A 16,680-nucleotide genomic window follows, 5' to 3' on the forward strand; every position below is an offset into this window, starting at 1 on the left:
TTAAGAGCTACTCACAAAGAGCCACGCACGGTGGGGCTGGTCACACTCACACACAGCAGGCCTTTCCACACCTAGGCTGGAAACACACACTGACCAGCACAGAGGAAAACCACCAGAAACCTCTCCCACTGCGCCTACCACTCCACACCGTAGGCAGGACAATCACACACCTAACACGCAATGCAGAGACACCAGAGAAAGCCACTCTCCCACATCCAGTCCATCCCCAGCTTATATAACCTCAGAGAGGTGATTGCTGACTGGGCCCAGGTGGTAGATGAGGCCAATGAGCAGCAGCTGTGTCCTGGGGAGAGAGAGGAAGCGAGAGAGAGGCTGTGTCTGAATTCAGGGGAAGGATGCTTAAAATGCCATATTTGGATGCAATGACGTCACAGCGACACGACGAGGACTGTCCGAATTCAAAGAGCACTCAAAATGTGGCTACAAACGTGTCCTACTCCTCCGCGAATTTGCGGGTTAGTCGTGTCCGAATTCAGGGGAAGGATGCGCCAATGCCACATCTGGAGGCAATGACGTCACGGCGACGCGACGAAGGCTGTCCGAATTCAAAGAGCACTCAAAATGTGGCAACAAATGTGTCCTACTTTGCCCTGAATTCTAAGGATGGTCCAATGTATCCTCCGTGTCCTACTATATCCCAGGATTCATTGCGGGCCACCTGCCGCATAAATTCCGAACCAGTAGAATGATTTTGAGCGGAACAATGGCGGGCGAACCAGGCGTGACAGTGGGAGAGGAATCCACATTCAAATGTAAGTACTTGAAAATCTGGTGTTACAAAAGTTAAACCCCCATAGCGGTTCTGTTGGTAGTCCCTGGGCATATGCCTGTTTTTAGCTTATAATCCATAGAATCCCCGTGATAGATTGCACGTGAACTAGTATGGTGGCCCCAGCAGTCTGTCATGCATTGCCACTCACATACAGCTACGTTATATCTTGCTAATTAATCGTTTTGTGATACGTTGCAGGGAACAAAGAGCAAACAACACTCCTCATCCGATTACGAGGGGAAAACGACCACCTCTTCACTGGGGTGAAGAATTCTGCCACTGTGGCATGGAGGTACAGGAACAAATCAATTCACACCCATATATGAGTTTAGTTTCAGTAACCCTCATGCTGCACAGGACCTGTGATGTCCAGACGGTATTACTCTGGCGTTCTGCTGTGCAAACGTTCAGATGTGGGGATCAACATAGTTGCCAAAGTTTCTGTCTGCTCTTATTTTTCGGGTGTGATCAGGACTATACTGGAGAAGATGGGCTTGCAGGGGACAGTCACCCCCTCGCAGGCAAGGAAAAAGTGGGATAACCTCAAGACAAAATACAAAGTATGTTGTCCTCAAGCAGATTAAGTCATGAGGACACAAGTCAGTAAATGGACACCTACTAAGAATTGTTGTGGTGTTATCATGTGTTAACTGTCGTGTTTTTATTCCCCCTGCCTTTAGGAGTGCAAGTATCCAGGGTCAGGAGAGGGTGTAAGTGGTAAGCCCACTGCTGCCACCTGGCCCTGGTTTGCCCTCATGGACGAGGTAATAGGACAAAGGCCGTCCATCAGGCCCCCTGTCCTACTGTCCACGCTCCGTGAGGACACTCCAGGGCCAAGTTCAGCAGTGGGTGACCGAAACGGAGCAGAGTCTGACACTGATGAGGGGGAAAGTCAGCCGACCACATCAGCAAAGAAGAGGAAACGGGATCGGGATGACGAGCTGCTCAACCTCATCAGGGAGGACATGCAGCAACAAAGGGAGGCGGAGGAGAGAAGGGCGCAGGAGAGCAGGGAGCGAATGGATAGACTCTTTTCAATCCTGGAACGTCTCATCCCAAAATGAGTGCTGTGCCCCTCTAATTTCCTTTGACAGTTTTGTGACATTTGTGTTGAGATGATTCCCCAGGCACCAGACACCTTCTATTTCCTGCATTGCAGACACTTCCCTTTAAATTATTTTTTTACATTGTGCCCTTTGTGTTAGAAGTTACAAGTCTTATTTTTGCAATAAATGGAATCAAACAGTAATGGTAACTGAATCCATTTTATCAACAGTTATTGTGCAACAGGTACATGATGCCAAGTCATAATAAGTAATGGACATTCACAGAGTACAAATCAGGAACAACAACAAAAAAAACAAACAAATGTGCAATGCATAAGCAGCATTTGAAGACTACAAACTTTGCAGCTATGTACATGTGTTCACACAAGATTAAACTGAGTGACCTGTTCCCGGACCATTACATTCACAACCCCAATACATGCCAGGAAGTCCCTGGCAGTGTTGCTGGATCTGCTGAAGACAGAACTGACATGGAAGGGGGTGCTGCAACCGTGACCTGTGGTCTGTCTCGTCTAGTCAGCGAGTGGAGGATCACACAGGGTGGTCTGCAAAGGGGGCTTAGGGATGCGTCCTCCCAGTGTCCACTGCAACGTCCATCCACAGGTTTGCAGGGCTGGCTCTATCGACGGCTGCAGCATCACTAAGATGTCAGAGATATGCAGACAGGAGTGCCATGAAGTGCCATATGCCACCAGAGAAAAGGTTACTAGACAAATTTGCACTTGCCTGTTAACAGTAGTCGTGGTCTGGTGGTACCTCCTCCAGGGCTGACACCTCAGATGACAGTTGGTCCCGCCAAAGAGCACCACTGACTGCCTCCAACCCAGCCTCCCCCTCCCCATCCTCTGCACCATCGTCCTCAGGCTCATCCACTGGGGCCACGATGTCACCGGCGCTGAGGCAGATGTTGTGGAGGACGGCACAGGCTGTCACAACCTGTAGTGGTTACAACACACACGTGTGTGTGTGTAAATACATATATGCACACACACACACACACACACATATATATACACATATATATACACATACATACACACATATATATACATACACATATATATATACACATATATATACACATACATACACACATATATATACATACATATATATATATACATACATATATATACATACACATATATATATATATGTATGTATATATATATATATATACATACATATATACATATACATATGTATATATGTATATATATACATATGTATATGTATATATGTATATATATATATATATATGTATATATATATATATATATATACATATATACATATATATATATATTTATACACATGTTTACACACACACCTATATATGTGTGTAATACACACACACCATTTGCGCACAAACATTAGATGTTGCAATATTCACATGTCATTGGATGGTCACTTACGTGGGGTACAAAGGTGTGGTGCACCTCCAGCGCTTGCAGGAAGATGGCCCTGAACCTCGTTTTCATCATTCCTAACGCACGCTCTATGATGGAGCGTGCCCTGGAATGGTGGCTGTTGAAGCGCTGGGCTCCTACACCTCGGACTGGCCTCTTGTAGGGTGTGATGAGGGGGAGTGGACGTTGGAGGCATGGGTACCCCCCATCTGCGAGGATGAAATGTCCTGGAGGAGGGTAGACCGACTGTCTGTACAGTGGGCTGTGGCGGAGCACCCTGGCATCGTGCACCGAACCAGGCCAGCCCACGTAGGTGTCGATGAAGCAGCCCTGATGGTCACAGACTGCCTGCAGGATGATAGAAGGAAACAGTTTCCTGTTTCTGTAGCACTGACCATCAAGGCCGCTTGGACACTTGATGCGGATGTGGCAGCCGTCGATTGCACCCACCGCTTTCAGGAAGGCTCTGTGACGTGCCAGCCCTGCAAACCCACGGGACACTGCCTCCAGGTCCTCTGGTGTCTTTGGGAGGTGGATGACCTGGTGGCGAATGGCCACCACTTCTTCAGTGACACGGTGGACAATGGTGTGGACAGTGGAACGAGGCATCCCAAACACTCTTGATACCAGCCTGTAGGATGCTCCACTTGCCAACCAGAATGTGAATACCAGGATCTCAATTGTGGCACCCCAACCATGGCGCCGATCCTGGTCCAGGAGATTTAGCAACACTGCCAAGGACTCCCTGCTTAGCCGAAAATCGGGCCTCGTGTCCTCCTGGTTGTAGAAAGAGGAAGAAGGGTCATCTTTCATCAAGTTTCATTAGATACTTTAAAAAGCAGACTACTGGAGTATCAGAGAGCTGTTTGGCTGCAAGAACCCTTTTTTAAATCAAATCTCATTTTCTTTTCAGTACTCTTAACTTTTAAATCTATGTAGTGCTATTTGTATTGTGCCCTTATCTGCACTTTGTGAAAGATGTATCCCATTTTTTAAAGAAACAATTTCTGTTATCAGGTATTTTCCCTCTAAAACTGTTCCAGATCCTGTTGTTTCTCCTGCTTGACCCTTTTTAACTGATATAGTTCAGCATATACGGCCTTCTTCTTACTCACTAGTCAGTATTCCACCACGTCTCCTCAAGGAGGTTTTTAATATTCTTGGGTCATGTATTGAGGAGCTAATTAATTTATCCCTGATGTCTGGCTGTGTCCCAGCTGCTTTCAAACATGCTGTCATACAGCCCCTCATCAAAAAGGGCAACTTGGGTGCCTCTGTTCTTTCTCAGTTCAGGCCCATTACTAAGCACCTTTTCTGTCAAAGGTTTTAGAGAAGGTAGTTTATACCCAACTTAAAGTCCTACTTGGATTTACCGGCATCTCTGAGAAGTTCCAGTCTGGTTTAAAAACATAGCACAGAAACAACCCTTCTGTCTCTAATGACCTGCTTTTAATTGTTGATGCTGGCAATTCTGCTGTCCTCGTGCTCTTGGACTCAGGGCATTTGATACAGTAGATCATGGTTTTCTTCTGTCATTCTTCTGAATTATGTGCAGGTATTAACGCTACAACCCTTAAATGGTTCCAATCATATCTGTTAGACAGGAGTTTCTCTGTCCATTTAGGAAAGTATTCATCATCTGCATCTCCACTTAGTTGTGGAGTACCTCAGAGTTCTCTGCTGGGGCCCATTCTCTTCTCTTTATATATGCTTCCCTTGGGGTCCATTCTTAAAAAGCACAAGATCTCCTTTCATTGCTTTGCAGAATATCCTGACTTTTTATGCAATCATAGTTTTATTTGCTTGTTTTATTTTACTTTAAATTTATATTGATTGTTAATTTAGTGATTGTTTGTATTTAGTGTATATTTTGTATAACTTGTAAAGCACTGTGGTCAATGGAAGTGTCATGGTCGTCCATTCTTCTCTGGTCTTGGATCTCTCTCCCTATTCACTCCTCCCTGCCAGGGCGGCGTCTGGTTCCTAGTCCCTGCCTTGTTCTCCACACCCACTCATCACTTACCTGCTGCTCATCATCTGTGATCCTGCCAGTACTTAAGGCCGTGTTGGAGTGCTGTTCTTTGCTAGATCATTGTACTTACCTCCACCTTCCTGGACCCCTGCCTGTTTCCCGTGGACCCTGTTTGAATGAGTGAGTGAGTTTTCAGCGTGGGACTGGACTGAGTGTGTGTGAGTCACAGACGGTGTGAAGAGGCATGTGAAAGCATGACCCCTGCCCTGGACCTTTGCCCTGGAATCCCTGGAGCCCCTATCCATTTGTCACTGTGCATATGCATATATTCCACCTGGTGCTTTAAATAAACCTCCCTTTAATTGCACAGTTCTGAGTCCTGCATTTGAGTACTGCCTGATACGTGACAGGAAGTTGTTTAAAAACATACTATATAAATACACTTTGACTTGACTTGACATACGTGTTTGCCTTTTTTATCTTTTTATCTGTACAGTATCTATGTATTTGGACTGTGTCACATTTTCTTCTTTTTTTAAAGTTTTAAAACTATATAAAGTTTGTTGCAAAATTTGTTTGGTTGCTCAGTTTTTGTTTTTCAAGGTCACTGACATGTTCCTTGGTTGTATTGCAATAAGAAGCATTGTAAGCATCAACCTCAACAGATAATCCTGAACTCTATTTTATGACTGTTTACTTGCTTGCTGTTAGGTAAATCAGTCCATGTAGCTTTAAATTGTTGTAGATGGTGATTTTTACACCTGCAGTAGTCTACAGCAAAGTATACACATGATCTAATAATTCAAGCATAACATCATACAGGAATTGACAGTAAGCAAGGTTTAAAGTGTCACATTTGCAAATTGCAAAAATTCAAAAATAGAAGCAGACTTCACATGTGTTTCATGTGCTTTAAATGTACTGACACACAAGCATGGCTGCTCACCTCATCATTCTTCTTGTCTTCGGTACGCTCAAAGGTCAGTTGTTTAAATATCTTATGTTTGAAGGGATAAGCAGCAGACAACAAATAAATGTATCTTTTCTTTCTTTTCTTTTCAGTTTTATTTGTCATATGCAAGTTAGCACAGGGTCAACATTGCAATGAAATGTATTTGACGAGCAGCAGACAGTAACTCAGCAGTGTAGTAAGTAAAAAGTAGTAATAGCAAAATGTTTATAAAATATAGTTATGTATGTATGCATGTATGCACACAATGTACACACTTGTGGAGAGAGAGAGAGAGAGAGAGAGAGAGAGAGAGAATGTACACACTTGTGAATAGATAAAGGAAATCTTAAATAGGAATGTAACCGTTGACATGTAATTGGGGGGGGGGGCAAATGGGATATTGCACATGAGATAAAGTGGTAGGAGTGAGCAGCAGTACAAACTGAAATTTTGAGTGGCAGTTAGTACAGTATTGCACAGAGTAAGGTTTTTATTTGTTTGAATACTAATAAGAATGAAGTGACCAGTGCAGAGTGTACAATGTACTTGTGAAACTGTAGGACAGATTCTGAGTGCATCTGTGGAGTGTGTGTGTGATAGATGTGCTGAATGGCAGAAAGCCTCATGCCAGTGATGTGCTCTGCTCCTTTCACCACCCTCTGTAGTGATTTCCTGCTGCTGCCAGAGCAGCTTCTGTACCAAACTGTAATGCAGCTTGTCAGCAAGCTCTCGATTGCACACCTGTAGAAATTTGAGGTGATGTTAGCGTTCATGCCAAACTTCCTCAGCGTCCTCAGGAAGTAGAGTCGCCGGCGAGCTTTCCTGATAGCAGTGTCTGTGTGAAGGGTCCAGGAGGAATCCTCGGTGATGTTGAGTCCAAGGAATTTGAAGTTGCTGACCCTTTCGACCTTGACACCATTGATGTGGATGGGCTGGTGTTCCCTGACTGGTCGTTTCCTGTAGTCCACTATCATTTCTCTAGTTTTGCTGATGTTGAGAGACAGGTTATTTTCCAGGCACCACTCGTACAGTGCCATCACCTCTTCTCTATAGGCCCTCTCATCGTTGTCTGTGATGAGGCCTATAATGGTTGTGTCATCCACAAACTTGATAATGGTGTTGGACTTATGTTTAGCAACGCAGTCGTGCGTAAACAGGGAATAAAGAAGGAGGCTAAGCACACCACCCTGTGGCACTCCACCCTTATCCATCTGAGGACCATGGCCTTATATTTGGATGTGCTGATTCTCATTCCCACCGCTTCACACTCGGCTGCCAACTGTTCCAGTGTGAGCTGGAGGCCATCACCGAATGAAGGCAACAGAACCACATCATCCGTGAAAAGCAGAGATAAGATTCTGAGACCACTGAAGTGAAAGCCTTCCACCACTTGGCTGCGCCTAGAAATTCTGGCAATAAAAATGACAAACAGAATCGGTGACACAGCCCATCACCCACCAGGAACAAGTCTTACTTATTGCCGGCTATGCGGACCAAACTCTTGCAACGGTTGTATAAGGATCAAATGGCCCGTAGCAATGGGTTAAACACCCTACAGCTGCAATCACAGCATTTACAGATGGCAAAAGATGTACCCTTAGGCCCCCTCCTGATCCGTATGCATAGGTTTATGTTACACATCGGCTTTTAGATGTCCCCCATTACTGATGGAAGTCTCACAGTGTAAGAAGGCTAACCTGCCACTTTTCATATCCTCCCTGGTGAATTTGATGTGTCGGTCCACCGAGTTAATGTGATCTATTCAATTCAATTCAATTCAATTCAATTTTATTTATATAGCGCCAAATCACAACAAAAGTCGCCTCAAGGCGCTTTATATTGTACAATAGATCGCACAATAATAAATACAGAGAAAACCCCAACAATCATATCATATGACCCCCTATGAGCAAGCACTTTGGCGACAGTGGGAAGGAAAAACTCCCTTTTAACAGGAAGAAACCTCCGGCAGAACCAGGCTCAGGGAGGGGCGGCCATCTGCTGCGACCGGTTGGGGTGAAGAAGGAAAACAGGATGAAAGACATGCTGTGGAAGAGAGACAGAGATTAATAACAGATATGATTCGATGCAGAGAGGTCTATTAACACATAGTGAGTGGCTGGAAAGGAAAAACTCAATGCATCATGGGAATCCCCGGCAGCCTACGTCTATTGCAGCATAACTAAGGGAGGATTCAGGGTCACCTGGTCCAGCCCTAACTATATGCTTTAGCAAAAAGGAAAGTTTTAAGCCTAATCTTGAAAGTAGAGATAGTGTCTGTGACATGTGGTACGTCCTGAGATTCGATTTTCACCCAGGTGTCATCCACATACCTGAACCAATGACTTGGTGGTGTTCCAGGGTAAGATAGCAAAGCCCTCTTTTCCACTTCTTCCATGTACAAGTTCTTTCATGTAAACCTATGCATACGGATCAGTATTTAAGGTTTGACTCTCATGATTCACTGGAGCATAAACTGGGTGTCATCAAGACGCTGCAAGACAGAGCGAACACCATCCCCACAGACACAGCGGCCAGGGAAGCAGAAGAACATCACATCAAGAAGGCCCTGAGTAAATGTGGTTATCCCAGCTGGACTTTTGTCAAAGCTGGGAAGGCACCTAAAGGAAGCTCCAGCCGATCCAGGAGAGAAGGACAACTGCTGCCTAAGCAAAAACCCGTAGTGATCCCGTATGTGTCAGAAGTATCGGAACAGCTGAGGCGCATTTTTTCGAAACACCGCGTCTCTGTGGCTTTTATATAGCACTTTTTTACTCTCCCAGATTACTCAATGTGCTCTATACAACATGCCACATTCACCCAATCACACACTTTCTCTTAACTGAGTGCTTCCTAACTACATTCATACACATTCACAGTCTTGATATGTAGACTGGAGGAGCCAGGGATCAAACCACTAACCTTCAGTTCAATAGGTGACCTGCTCTACCTCCTGAGCTACAGCCACCCTCTCTGTGGCTTTTAAACCCCAAAACACGCTGCGCCAGAAATTGGTCCACCCCAAGGATCGGGTCCTCCGACACAAACAGAGTAATATAGTGTACGCTATTAAGTGCCAGGAGGATTGCCAGGATTTATACATTGGGGAAACCAAACAACCTCTGGCAAAGCGGAGGGCACAACACAGAAGAGCCACCTTGTCAGGCCAGGACTCTGCAGTTTATTTACACCTACAGGCCAGTGGACACTCTTTCAAGGAGGAGGATGTACACACCCTGGACAGGGAGGAACGCTGGTTTGAGTGCAGAGTCAAGGAGGCCATTTACGTGAAAAGGGAAAGACCATCTCTGAATCGAGGAGGGGACCTAAGGGTACATGTTTCACCATCTTACAATGCTGTGATTGCAGCCATTCCCCAACTCTCTGTGAATGGTACTCATGGACATTGATCAGTGGTCTTTGATCATTGAGCTTTGATCAGTGGTTGTTGATCAATGGTCATGAGAATTTGTATATTAATGATCAAGGAAATGAACTCCCAGCCCATTGTTCCTTCAGTGGGCTGGTTTCAGTCATTATGCAAATGTACTGTTTACATGGTTAGGGAAACCTGCAGTCAGCTGAGACTGAAGAAGTCACTTGGATGAGTGACAAAACATTTCTCCCACTGAAAATGCTACTTCCAGATGAACAGAATCAACTTTTGGGGATTTACTTACCTGGATGATTGAGCATGTATCAAGACGTCAGTGGTATTAGGTTCATCTAACCTGATTAATTGTTATTTGAATATTGTAGATAATTATAGTTTTCTATTTCAGAGTGTGTTGGATTATAGTAAGATTAGTATAACTGACTATAAAAGTTTTACATATGTTATTAATATCATGTGGGTTTTGAAATATATCATGTAAAGGGTTAAATATTGATTGTTCTTTTATAGGGATGGGTACCGGTGTTCTAACATAAACGGTAGTAACCAGCCCGAAAAGCAGCGCACATTTCGGTGCTTTCTTTCAGTGCTTTTTTTTCCTGACATGTCATACATTTTACCTTTCCAAGCGTAGTAGGCGGGGCCAGGTACGTACGTTCTTTTAGAGCAGAGCTACGGATTAAAAATGCCCAAAGCGAAGCGGTCAAAGTCTGGCTGTACTTCACAGCAAAAGATGCAAACTCAGCAGCCTGCAACAAGTGCTTTAAGCTAATACTGTGATACTGTGCAAAGGAGGTAACTCCTCGAATCTGATGAAACACCTGACGACGCATAGCGTTTTTTTTTAAAGCCGAGAAATGCGCCGTATTTGATAGCTTGCTGCAAGACCTCATGTCACACAGTGGAAAATTGTGTTTTCATATTTTGTTTTGAATCAGACTGTGTATTGCTACATAGTGATTTTATTTGCATGTTTTATTGCTATAGTGCTCTTGCATGATTGTTTATTGATATTTTTATTGCATGATTTTATCCCCATATTTATACTGTTTCGTGTCGCTGTATAGTATTCTTTTTTATTCCACTGTGGATTGGACAGATAATCGCGTGCACCTGTGAGGTGGAGGCGTGCCCCCGAGGTGGCCTATTGGCCGCCAAACTGACTTAAGGGAGATAGTGAGCGCAAAGACAGGAGAAGAGACACACGGAAAGCGAAGAGCAGGAAACCGAACGTGTGCAGACGAGCGCATGTATAGAAGGACCGGCCTGCCTGTGCAGCGTCACGAGACTTCCGGCGATTCAGTTCTGACGGACAGAATAGCAACAGTGGGAGGCGACGCGTGAAATCCACAGTAGGGCAGAGGGGACGCCTCTGCCTGCATCCGTGAGTATCGCTTTCCCACTGTTGGGCGCTAGGCGTGGTTTTGCCGGGGAAGGGTAACAGTGGCTGTGCCGACTACGTTGCTGGCCCGTGTTTGTTGTTTTAGGGCCGGGCTACGAGGGAAGCCGTGTGCGGGTGCGGAGAGTGGCTGGACTGCACGGTCACGCGCCGCCAGGTGGGGATAGGAGCCTCCTCCCTGGCCTTCTGCTGGCGAGATTTTCCCATCCCGGAAGAGGAGCTCCCCTTCTGTCTCTTTCAGCTAAGGAACATTTGCCCGAGTGTGTGTGGTTGGACACTGGGAATAGAGGACTCTGGGGGGACGTTTTATCGTATAAAAAGGACATTTATTTAGTTTTGATTTTTTTAATTGTATTTTAATCTCTGCCGGCAGGGCTTTTAAGCGGGTTGGGAACATTTATTTTTTATTGTATAGTGGGGATTTTAACTTCTACTTGTGATTCTGGCTGTTTTTCTAAAAAATAAATGGTGTGTTTAAAGCCGGCCCAGTGTCCGTACTCCGAGCGCTGATTCACTCTCTCCCCTTATGCTTGTATGTATATAGACGTGGTGGCGAAGATTTAGGTCACCAGTTTAGCGGCTACATATTTTTGGCGTTTGTCGACAGGATACAAGTTTGGGGAGCAGTGTTCAGCACCTGGAGTGCAGATATAGAGATGATGATGCCAGTGTATCCGGGTGCCCCTTGGGTACCAAAATATAAGGGTTTTGAAGCGGATGTTTCATATGGAGACTGGAAAGAACAAATACAAGGTTTATTGAATGCTCAAGAAATACCTGAGGCCCGGAAAGTAGAAATTTTAATTGGGGCTTTAAGTGGCGAGGCAAAGCGTCAAGTAAGCGTGTTAGAAGAAAAAGATAGAGACCAGATTAGGAAAATATTCACATATCTAGATTCTTTATATGGTGACAATACCTCCCTAGCAGTTCTGAGGTCGCAGTTTTTTAGCTGTATACAAAAACCAAATGAGTCGGTAAAATCTTTTACCTTAAGGTTGAGGGAGTTGTACTGCAGGCTACAACGGCGCAATCCAAATCAAGCACCTACTGAAAAGTGTTTACAGGAACAGATGCTGTTGGGCCTGCGGGAGGGCCCGTTGTCGCAAACCCTGCGAGCCTACGTGCGTCACCATCCAGAAGAGGATTTCGCAACAGTCCATCGGGAGGCGTTGCTTCTAGAGGAGGAACAGCTGGGACACCAGGGATTGCAAACTACGTGTTTGGCAGTGGGTGAGTCCAGGTGTGTTAAGCCACCTTATGAACCAGACTGGAAAGAGACTTTTAAAAAAGAAATTATGGAGGATGTTAAGGGTCAAATGCGAGACCTTGTCAAAGATGTTGTTAATGAGATTAAACCGCTCTTGCCGCAGCAAAGCCCAGCCGGCTCAGCTTTTAATAAATCAAGGTTTAGGCCAAAGCGTTCTGGGTATGCTAATAACTGGACCCGAGAGGGAGAACCCATTTGTCATCGTTGTAAACAAGCTGGGCATATTGCCAGATTCTGTCCAAGCACACTAGACCAGCAACCACCTTTAAACTAATAAACCCCACTGCAGAGGCCCAGGCGGTGGGGACAAGGGACATTTCAAACAATCAGGGGGCCAGTACAGCTTTTGTGGGAGAATGTCCACTTATTGAGGTGTGTATGGGAGGAGTTAAAATGACTGGATTATTAGACACAGGCTCTCAGGTTACACTGGTGCAACAGCAGGTAATGGATCTCCATTTCCCTGAAGTGAATAAAACTGACACACCCCTGTTGTTCGCCTTAAAGGCTGCCAATGGACTTGAGATACCATACTCAGGCTATGCAGTTATGGATTTTGAGGTAGAAGGAGTGGAGATACCAGGAAAAGGGGTTGTGGTTGTGAGAAATGACTGTTCCACGCACCCTTTAATTATTGGGATGAATGTTATTAGTGCATGCTGGAATGATGTTTTTGCCAAAGGCAAGTCTGCTTTTCACCCTCAAAAGCTGAAGTCCCGCAGAGCATGGAAAGAGGCGTTTGCTGTCTGTCAACAGACTGCTACCACCAAGACTGATGGCTTTCTAGGCTATGTTCGACCTGCTAGCCGCAGAGGAGTCAAGGTGCCCCCGAACTGTGAAGTAATGGTCTGGGGCCGGACGTGTAAAGGTAAGGGTGGGACAGAACGTTTGGCACTAGTGGAAGCATTACCTGATGCTGGACCCTGGGGGGTAGCCCGAACCCTGTCAGTAGTCAAAGGAGGGAGGCTCCCCATCCGGGTCTGTAACCCTAATCCATATGAAGTGACTATAGGACGCTACCAGAAAATGGGACAGTTGTATCAGGTGGAGGAGTCGGATGTGGAGGGGGACAGTGATCTTAGCCTGACAGTGGGATCCGATGGTGTGATCGAGGTGGGCGTAGTTGAAGCAGCTGGGCCCGAAGAGCCTGTGATCCCTGAAGAGGAGGTGAGTCAACTGATTAACGGCAGAGACTGGACCCCCCAGCAGAAGGCCGAGCTCCAGACCCTGCTGCAGAGGTGGCGAAAGGTGTTTGCTGTGAATGAGGAGGATTACGGAAGAACTGATTTGGTCCAACACCAGATCCACACAGGTGATGCACCACCCATTAAACAAAAATACCGCCCCTTACCACCACTGATGTACAAGGAGATTAAGATACTCCTAGCAGATATGCTGAAAAAGGTGTTATTCGGGAGAGTAGCAGTCCCTGGGCAGCCCCCATTGTGTTGGTGAGGAAAAAGGATGGCAGTTGGCGATTTTGTGTAGACTACAGAAAATTAAACGCAGTAACTCATAAAGATGCGTTCCCACTCCCCCGAATTGAAGAGACTTTAACATGTCTGACCAGAGCTGAGTGGTTTTCCACACTGGATCTTGCCAGTGGATACTGGCAGGTGGAAATGGATCCCAAGGATCGGGAGAAAACTGCATTTACCACCCCGTTGGGGTTGTTTGAGTTTGATCGCATGCCTTTTGGACTCTGTAATGCCCCTGCCACCTTTCAGCGCCTGATGCAGCGGTGTCTAAGTAGTCATCTCTCTGAATCTGTTTTGGTATATCTGGATGATATAATAATCTATTCACCTGACTTCTCTACTCATCTACAGCAGTTGGAGAACGTCCTGCAGAAGCTGTGGCAACATGGACTGAAGCTGAGGCTGGACAAATGTAAGCTGTTTCACCGTCAGGTGAAGTTCCTGGGGCATCTTGTCGACCAACAAGGGGTAAGACCGGACCCTGAGAAAATCCAAGCTGTTCAGAACTGGCCTGTTCCCTTTACCACCCGTCAGGTCAGAGCTTTCCTGGGCCTGGCAGGTTACTACAGGCGGTTCGTCCCAGGGTTTGCTAGGTTGGCTAGACCTTTAAATGCTCTGCTTGTGGGAATTTCTAGCAGGTCGAGCATGCAGGTCCAGTGGTCTGCTGAATGTCAGGAAGCCTTTGACAGTTTGAAACGTGCTCTTACCGGGCCTCCTATTCTGGCTTATGCAGATTTCCTGGAGCCCTTTGTACTTTATACTGATGCCAGCAATCAAGGCTTAGGTGCTGTGTTAGCTCAGGTGCAAGATGGCCAGGAACGGGTGATTGCATATGCCAGCAGGAGCCTACACCCCACCGAGCGAAACGACAAAAACTATAGCTCCTTCAAATTGGAACTTTTAGCCCTGAAATGGGCTGTTACTGAGAAGTTCAAGGATTACTTGACAGGTGCCAAGTTTGTCGTGTATACTGACAACAATCCCGTGGCCCACCTACAGAATGCTAGACTTGGGGCAACAGAGCAACGCTGGGTGGCGCAGCTGGCATCCTTTGACTTCGAGGTTAAGTACAGGGCCGGAAAAGAGAATGCTAATGCTGATGCTCTCTCTAGGTTTCCCACAGACTGCCAAACAGCCTATATAAACACAACGAGTGCGCCATGTCGGGATCCACAGGGGCTGGTGCCACAGATGAATGACTGGAAGGAGGCGCAGGAGAAGGACATGGATCTGCGCATCCTGAGGGAGTATGTGGAACAGGGAGTCCCCCCGGATGCACCAACGAGGGGATCCCTGCCTAGCCCTGTACAGAAGTTATTACATCAATGGAGAAGGCTGCAGGTTTGTGAGGGTACGCTGTGCAGAGAGGTAAGGGACCCTAACACTAACGAAATGTACCTTCAGATCCTATGTCCTGCAGAGAGACACAAGGAGGTGTGGGAGAAGTATCATGAGGCAGCGGCGCATGCAGGAGTGGAAAAGACACTGTCCAGGATACGTCGCTTCTTTTATTGGCCCAGCATGGAAGAGGAGGTGCGCGAATTCCAGCTAGGGTGCGCTGCGTGTAGCCTGCGAGATAGAAATAGGCCTAGAGCCCCTTTGCATCCCATTATTGTGTCGTATCCCCTTGAGATTGTGGCCTTGGACTTTCTTACATTGGGGAGGCCCACAGACAGGTACCAGAATATTCTGGTGATGACTGATCTTTTTACACGGTACGCCTGGGCAGTTCCTACCAAAGATCAGACTGCTCAGACTGCAGTGCATGCTCTTTGGGCTCACGTGATTCAGACCTTCGGTTGCCCGACCAGGCTACACTCAGATAGAGGTGGTAGTTTTGAGTCTGCCCTGATGTACCAGCTGTGTAAGTGCTATGGCATTACAAAAAGCAAGACCACCCCATACCACCCGGCTGGAAATGGTGGGGTTGAGAGGATGAACCAGACATTGCTGCACATGCTTCGGTCCCTAGAGTCAGAGAGACAACAGAGGTGGCCAGAATATCTCCCAGAGCTCTTACAAGCATACAACAATACTGTCCATAGTGCCACAGGGTATGCGCCGTCGTACCTGATGTTTGGGCGGCATTTGAGACAGCCGGTGGATTTAAACCTAGGTGTTGAGCGGGAATCCACATACCACGACCTGGGAGGGTGGGTTAAGGACCATCACCAGAAACTATCTTTTGCCTATGAGATGGCTAGGAAAAAGATGAGGGCAGCAGCCACCCAAAACAAGAGGGCTTATGACCGAAGTGCGCGGGCCCTGCCATTGGTGCCAGGCGAGAGAGTTTGGATAAGGGACAGGAATAGGCAGGGACAAGGCAAGTTGCACCCAGGTTGGAGCTCAGAGCCGTATGTGGTAGTGGAAGAGGTTGGCAATACAGGTGTAGTGTATAAGGTGCAGCCGGAGAAAGGGGGAGGGGAGAAGGTCCTCCATCGGAATGCACTAAAGTTGTGCATTACCCCTGTAGCAGACCACCACCCAGAGGGGCAGGGAGTCAGCCTTGAGGGAGAGATGCTAGTTGAGCCTCCATTTTATGGTTTCGTGCCCAGCACTCCAGCCCAGCAGCCGAGAGAGTTGTCAGAGGTGCGGCGCTCGACGAGGCCTAATTTTGGTCAGCCACCCGCCCGTTACAGATCGCTTGACTAGGGTGACAGGGACTGTCACAGGTAAAATGTGGGGGGATGTCACACAGTGGAAAATTGTGTTTTCATATTTTGTTTTGAATCAGACTGTGTATTGCTACATAGTGATTTTATTTGCATGTTTTATTGCTATAGTGCTCTTGCATGATTGTTTATTGATATTTTTATTGCATGATTTTATCCCCATATTTATACTGTTTCGTGTCGCTGTATAGTATTCTTTTTTATTCCACTGTGGATTGGACAGATAATCGCGTGCACCTGTGAGGTGGAGGCGTGCCCCCGAGGTGGCCTTTTGGCC

At 46.4% G+C, this 16,680-nt stretch overlaps 2 protein-coding genes and 1 long non-coding RNA gene across 4 annotated transcripts; 2 read left to right on the forward strand and 1 right to left on the reverse strand.

Annotated features, from left to right (window-relative positions):
- Positions 1–724: 724 nt before the first annotated feature.
- On the forward strand, positions 725–1,857 carry LOC109204717 (uncharacterized). The gene is made up of 4 exons (XM_025897747.1): positions 725–773; positions 992–1,085; positions 1,266–1,353; positions 1,474–1,857. Exons 1-4 carry the CDS (start codon positions 725–727, stop codon positions 1,855–1,857), a joined length of 615 nt encoding a protein of 204 aa, XP_025753532.1.
- Positions 1,858–2,053: 196 nt separating this feature from the next.
- On the reverse strand, positions 2,054–4,881 carry LOC106098667 (putative nuclease HARBI1). Of its 2 annotated transcripts, XM_025897588.1 has the most exons (4): positions 3,720–4,881; positions 3,276–3,617; positions 2,587–2,796; positions 2,054–2,500 (listed from the first exon to the last, which is right to left on the reverse strand). In XM_025897588.1, the coding sequence occupies exons 1-3, from the start codon at positions 4,080–4,082 to the stop codon at positions 2,590–2,592; spliced, it is 912 nt and encodes a 303-aa protein (XP_025753373.1). In that variant the 5' UTR covers positions 4,083–4,881; the 3' UTR covers positions 2,054–2,500; positions 2,587–2,589. The 2 variants fall into 2 exon arrangements, with proteins under 2 accessions (XP_025753373.1, XP_019222309.1); XM_019366764.2 differs by having other exon boundaries at positions 3,276–4,881.
- Positions 4,882–10,484: 5,603 nt separating this feature from the next.
- LOC109204819 (uncharacterized) lies at positions 10,485–11,571 on the forward strand. The gene is made up of 2 exons (XR_002064334.2): positions 10,485–10,971; positions 11,075–11,571. It is a non-coding gene; the product is annotated as an uncharacterized LOC109204819 (long non-coding RNA).
- The last annotated feature ends 5,109 nt before the right edge of the window (positions 11,572–16,680 follow it).

This window comes from Oreochromis niloticus, linkage group LG13 (assembly GCF_001858045.2).
Source record: "Oreochromis niloticus isolate F11D_XX linkage group LG13, O_niloticus_UMD_NMBU, whole genome shotgun sequence".
Taxonomy (NCBI): domain Eukaryota; kingdom Metazoa; phylum Chordata; class Actinopteri; order Cichliformes; family Cichlidae; genus Oreochromis; species Oreochromis niloticus.

Excerpts from the sequence above, each read along its gene's own strand:
- LOC106098667 (XM_019366764.2), bottom strand. The coding sequence starts at position 4,082 with ATGAAAGATGACCCTTCTTCCTCTTTCTACAACCAGGAGGACACGAGG. Across the intron at positions 2,797-3,275 it reads ACCACACCTTTGTACCCCAC|GTTGTGACAGCCTGTGCCGT; the intron begins GTAAGTGACCAT and ends TAACCACTACAG.
- LOC109204717 (XM_025897747.1), top strand. The coding sequence starts at position 725 with ATGGCGGGCGAACCAGGCGTGACAGTGGGAGAGGAATCCACATTCAAA. Across the intron at positions 1,086-1,265 it reads TCTGCCACTGTGGCATGGAG|GACTATACTGGAGAAGATGG; the intron begins GTACAGGAACAA and ends GGGTGTGATCAG. Across the intron at positions 1,354-1,473 it reads ACCTCAAGACAAAATACAAA|GAGTGCAAGTATCCAGGGTC; the intron begins GTATGTTGTCCT and ends CCCTGCCTTTAG.